Source organism: Hyperolius riggenbachi, chromosome 2, assembly GCF_040937935.1.
Source record: "Hyperolius riggenbachi isolate aHypRig1 chromosome 2, aHypRig1.pri, whole genome shotgun sequence".
Lineage (NCBI taxonomy): Eukaryota > Metazoa > Chordata > Amphibia > Anura > Hyperoliidae > Hyperolius > Hyperolius riggenbachi.
The window spans coordinates 364,064,881-364,071,102 of NC_090647.1; the positions used below are offsets into that span (position 1 = coordinate 364,064,881).

General features: G+C 40.7%; 1 protein-coding gene across 1 annotated transcript in view; it reads left to right on the forward strand.

Annotated features, from left to right (window-relative positions):
• RSBN1 (round spermatid basic protein 1) overlaps positions 1-5,207 on the forward strand; it is a 75,378-nt gene extending 70,171 nt beyond the window's left edge. Inside the window, exons 6-7 of the mRNA XM_068269712.1 lie at positions 859-967; positions 1,835-5,207. Of these exons, the coding sequence (XP_068125813.1) occupies positions 859-967; positions 1,835-2,197 (472 nt within the window). The 3' untranslated portion in view covers positions 2,198-5,207. The remainder of the gene's footprint in view (positions 1-858; positions 968-1,834) is intronic.
• Positions 5,208-6,222: the final 1,015 nt, after the last annotated feature.

The following is a 6,222-nucleotide window of genomic DNA, read 5'->3' on the forward strand; positions in this document are numbered from 1 at the left end:
ACCACCAGGGCAGGAGGCAGCCAGTATAATAGGCTTTGTATACATTACAAAGCCTATTATACATTGTTTCAGCGGCGATCCGGGTGCTAGTAACCCGCCGGCGCTTCCGAACGGCTGGCGGGTTACAGCGATCGGTGGGTGGAGCCAGTCCCCTGGCGGCTGATCGCGTCACGAGTGACGCGATCGCCGCATAGCCACTCCCGCAACCGCCCCCGCCGATGGGCATATTGCGGTCGTTTGGGCCCGGACTTTGCCGCCGCCCATCGGCTGGGGGCGGTCCTTAAGTGGTTAAAGGGAACCAGAGATGAACAGTACTGAAAACATGAAAAAGCTTTTATACATACCTGGGGCTTCCTCCAGCCCCATAAGCCTGGCTCGCTCCCACGCCTCCGTCCTATGCTGCCTCTATCGCCGCCACCGGGTCCCGTCACTTCCGGCGGACGCGGCCAATTGTACGAAAGAGCAGGGACTCCCTCCATATCCTTACATATGCGCCTGCGTAGTATGGAGGCACATGCGTAAGGATATGGAGGAGTAAAGTACGGGACTTGGTACTAGCGTATAGAGGCAGCGTGGGAACGATCCAGGCTTACGGGGCTGGAGGAAGCCCCAGGTATGTATAAAAGCTTTTTTCCAACATCTCTGGTTCTCTTTAAAGCACAGACTCAATACAATAGAAAGGAAACTAACTTTTCTTTGTTAGGTTAGCAATTCAATCTCTTTTGGGTCCACTTGTGACTTGCTGCTTTGCACATAATGTTAAGTAATTGTTAGTGCTTGAAAGGTGGTTAAATATTACCATAAAAACGGTTTTACCAGTGCTGCATTTGTCAGTAACTCAATTTTTTGTTCTCGTAGGAGCGATCAACCTCGCATAGCCAAAGATGTGATATGCTTCCATGCAGAAGACTTCTCCCATGTTGTGCAGAGGTTGCAACTAGACCTCCATGAGCCACCTGTGTCCCAGGTAAAGTTTAAAGAATGTCTTGTAGAAAGCATCAGGTGGTTAAACAAACAAAAAAAAACTAGTGGATAAGAGCCACATAAAGTTCCTTCCTTGAAATCTCATCAATAAGTTGATGCTGCTCTTTCCTGTGTCTTAAAGGAGTCATCAAGGGATATAACAAAAATAAGGGCTACTTAGCCGGGGCTTCATCCAGCCCCAAGCTCCCAGCATGTCCCTTGCTGCAGCTCCGTGGTGAGCCGTTCGCCTATGAAGCTTCCCTGTCCCCGGTGATGACGTCCGGCCTGTACTGGACCGATGCATACTGTGCAGGGGCAGAGCTACTGCGCCTGCGCAGTACGCTCCGAACCACGTGGCGGTGATTGACAGCGCCGCTCGCGCAGTACAGGCCGACCTCATCGCCGGGAGGCGGCGGCGAACGGCTGATGGTGGAGCTGCAGCGAGGGACATGCTGGGAGCTTGGGGCTGGATGAAGCCTCGGGTAAGTAGCACTTATTTTCGTTATCCCCTGATGACTCATTCAAGGGTTTCTTTGTATTCCTCTTTTTTTTTTTTTTTTTTTTTACACATTTGTTTACATACTGTATGTGCATGGAGAGTAGAGAAAGGCAAGTTTGGATTTTCCCAGGCAATCCCTATTTTCATATGCAGCAGGTCTCTCACTCTTGTCCATGCTTCATTTTTCATGGGTTTGTTCAACCCTGCATGTCTGTACACTGATCTTTCATGACAAGGATTGGTAGTCTGTACTAGCATACCTAAATACTGTGGAATGTTTTCATAGAAAGCTCAAATTGTGTTTTGCCTACTCCTTAACTCTTGTTGGGCTCTGATTTTATTTATTTTTTTTCTTTTGTGTTTTTATTTTAGTGTGTTCAATGGGTGGATGAAGCAAAGCTGAACCAAATGCGGCGGGAGGGAATTCGGTATGCACGCATTCAGCTATGTGATAACGACATCTATTTTATCCCTCGCAATGTCATCCATCAGTTCAAAACTGTGTCAGCAGTGTGCAGCTTGGCATGGCACATACGCCTGAAGCAGTACAGCAACAACAAAGATGAGGGACCTTCTGCAGAAAAAGACCACAACTCTACTGTTACTCCTCCAGAAACACAACTGTCAAGTGTGAAAGAGGAGCCAGAGGAAAGCCTACTCTCCATAACACATGGACCTTTTGTAGTACCACCCACTTCTACACAAACCTCTAACACTCAGCAGACAGATTTGTAGATACTAATATTTGGCAAATTTTTATTTTGTATTTTTTGTTTCTTAAACCTATTTTTAAAATTTTGATGTGAAGTTATAGTTTTATAACAGACTGACTCCATTCCTGTAATTTCCAAAAATCCCGATACCAATTTCACAGCCTTCTGTTAAAATCGCAGCAAAATTTACTGACACAATGCTTGACATCAAGGAGAGCAATGCTAAAATTTTGCTACATAAAGAAAACAAATATTGGTGGTTGAGTATGGCAGGGTTTTCAATCTGGTGATCTTTTCAGCTTGGGGTTAACAAGCAGCACTTTTACCCAGACTTTGTAAACGTGGCTATTTCACATTCATATTGATCTCTATGTATCATTCTCTTCCAAATCTGCAATGAGACTGTATTTATGACTTGGAGGTAGATTGACTATAGATTGAGCACTTGTTTCCTATATGTGTGTGTTTTGTGTTTTGTTTTTTCTCTTGTGGCATGGCTCATTTCAAGTACCATGAAATACGAATGATCTAATTTTGTACACAACATCCACTAGACTGCTTGACAACAGTCACAGGCTTTGTGTGTGTATTTTTATTTTTATGCAAATATTTCACTTGGTACTAGAATTCCAGAAACGTGTAAGTATCCTCACTATTTTTTTTTTTTTAAAAGAAATTACCGGTTGGCACAAAGCCACATTCTGTATTCTTTTTATTTTTGTATGTATTTATTTTTTTATATGCCTGTCTGCAGTTTTTAATTTATGATGATTATTAAGTGAATCAAGGATGTGCTAACAGATCCCAGCACTTAATGCTTGCATCCTTTTTATACCTTGTTGAATATAAAGACCTATTTACTCACTGAAACTTTCTTTTATGGAATCCTGCTTAAAGCAAAGAGTTGCTCAGTGCAGTGGTTTATTTTCATTTGAAGTCAGGTAAATCCATTCATGTGCTGAATTCAGATAGGAAGTCAATCATATTTTTGACTATATTGATGTAAATGTCTTTAGTTATTTAATAGTCATTAGTGAAATGATGACTGTTGCCAAGAGAAATTGTTTCTGGACTTGCTTTAATGCTCTGCTTCTTAATTAACAAGAATATCCAATAATTTTTTTTTTTCTTTTAATTCCTGGATTGTTGTAGGGTAAGTGTGAATGTGTTAAGACTAGTGGCTAGGACATTTTGTAATTGGTTGCCACTGTTTCAATGTATTTAAAATTGAACAATGCCCTTCAACCACTGGAAATGTGTTGTACATTTGTATTCTGCAGTTTCTAAAAATCTTTCAAGAAGTAGGGCTCCTTGGCCACATTCATTTTATTCCATCTGTGGGCCTTCTTCCTGACTCCATATTTCTTGAGGGAAGGCTAACATTTTGTGGTGTTAAGTTTGCCCTTTTGCTTTAAACATTTAAACCATGTTTGACCTTTAAACAACTGGAATTGAATTTTATTTTGAGAACTAAGGGAAATGTAATTTTGCCTTTTACAAGAAATACATTTTATCTGATTAAATCTGGGATTAAAGTTAACCACTTTACCACCATGGGTGTGTGTATCTATGCCCCTTTAAACACCCTTAGACTACCAGGGGTGTAGATACATGCACACACACCCCCCCCCCCCCCCGCCGCTGTCCGTGCTCTCGCTCGTGCACGCGCTTCTGCGCTTGTGCATGCCACTGCCCGCTCGCCCGGAGATCAATGAACGGGAAAAAACATTCCCGTTTGTTGATCTCAGCCCCCAAGCAATGATCAATTGCTTCTATGAGAAGCAGTGCGATCATTGTGAAGAAAAAAAGTTTCCCAGCCTCCCTGAACTTCCTGCAAGCGTACTTCCTACACTTGCAGGACGCATTTACAAAAAATTACTGTGGCCATCTTGTGGCCAAATAGTAAAACTACAGTCATACGCATTTTTCATATACAAATATATTATTTTACATTATAAATTAACTAATTCACTCCCACACTCCCCAATTGTTACCATTTTTTTTTTTTTTTTTGTAATAAAAAAATTACAATAAAAAAAGTTACCTTAGGGACTGAACTTTCAAAATATTTATATCAAGAGGGTATAACACTGTTAGTTTATAAACTATGGGATTGTAATTAGGGATGGACGCAAAACTGAAAAAAATGCACCTTTTATTTCCAAATAAAATATTGGTGCCAAACATTGTGATAGGGACATAATTTAAATGGTGTAATAACCGGTACAAATGGGCAAATTTCATGGATTTTAATTACAGTAGCACGCATTTATTTAAAAACTATAATAGCTGAAAACTGAAAAAAAAATTCCCACATGTTTTTCGCATCAAAACACATTTAGAATAAAATAATTATTGGCATAATGTCCCACCTAAAGAAAGCCTAATTGGTGGTTGAAAAAAAAAAGATATAGTTCGTTTCATTGCGATAAGTAATGGTAAAGTTATAGAGTAATGAATGAAAGGAGTGCTGAAAGGTGAAAATTGCTCTGGTGCTCAAGGGGTAAAACTGCTCAGTGGTAAAGTGGTTAAATTAAAAAATGTCCCAAAGTAAAGTGCTAATGTTGCCATCAGATATCTGTGATATCTTTTAGTACAGTTTTGGTGCACCAGATGAACCCCTGGATCCTTTAGTTTTATATCTGCTAAAATATTTTCCTTCCTGATGGTGTGGCATTACTTTTAAGGTGCCCATTAACTGTACAATTTTTTTTTTTTAACCAAATGCGTTCTTTCGATATGATTTTTACAATTTGAATTGTATGGAGAATTTGCCATTTATGAAGGCAGTTGATGGTGAACAATTCTTTGATTGCTTCATAGGCTAAAATCCAGGTATGTGGAGTCGAGGAAATTTTGGGTACCTGGAGTTGAGAGAAAATGCACCGACTCCTAATGAATTTAAACTGTAATTAAAATAGACAATATGATAAAATTTTCTATTTCTCAGATAATGGTCATCATAAATAATTTATATATACAGTAATAGCTCTGCTTAGTCCACAAAAATGAAATAAACCAATCAAAAAATTGTTATGCTATTTCAATAAAGCAGTCCCTGTATTTTTAAAGTCAGATATACATAACTGATTGTGACTGTACAGTATATCTGTGTACACATATATACTGTACACTCACACTCAATAAAGCAAGCCTGATGTGTAGCTGTGCCACTGATAGAGGTGGTAAATGAGATGGAAATAATTCTGTGTTGATGCTGATTTATGCAAATGTATGCACTCCCTTTACTCATGAAATCAAATAATTTTATATGTTAAAATTTGGTTTGGTGACTACGAATAAAAGGGTATCTGAAACGGATGAAAAGAAAAGTTTTTTTTTTTGTTTTGTTTGTTTGTTTTGTTTTTTATTATACATACCTGGAGCTTCCTCCAGCCCCCTTCAGGCTAATCCAGATGCTGCCTTTCTCCACCACCTGGATCTTCTGCTATGAGCCCCGGTAATTCAGCCAGTCAGCGCTGTCTGGCTGCGGGCCGCTCCCACAGCCAGGAACATTTTGCACCTGTGCAATAGTGCTGTGCTGGTGTAGTATGCTCCCAGCGGCAGAGTGTGTGCATGTGCCCTATGCCTGACTGGCTCAAGTACCTGGACTCATAGCAGAAGATCCAGGTGGTGGAGGAGGACAGTGAGGGAGGGCTGGTGCACACCAAAACCCGCTAGCAGATCCGCAAAACGCTAGCAGATTTTTAAACGCTTTTTTTTATTTTTATGAGGCGTTTTGCTAGCGGTTTGCGGATTGTTGCTGCGGTTTTCAGTATAGTAGATTTCATATATTGTTACAGTAAAGCTGTTACTGAACAGCTTCTGTAACAAAAACGCCTGCAAAACCGCTCTGAAGTGCCGTTTTTCAGAGCGGTTTGCGTTTTTCCTATACTTAACATTGAGGCAGAAACGCATCCGCAATCCAAAAAATGCCTCACCCCGGGAGTATGCGGTTCTGCAAAACGCCTGCCGCTCTGGTGTGCACCAGCCCATTGAGATACATTGACCAAGCAGATCCGCAGCCGCAAGCGGATCTGAAAACGC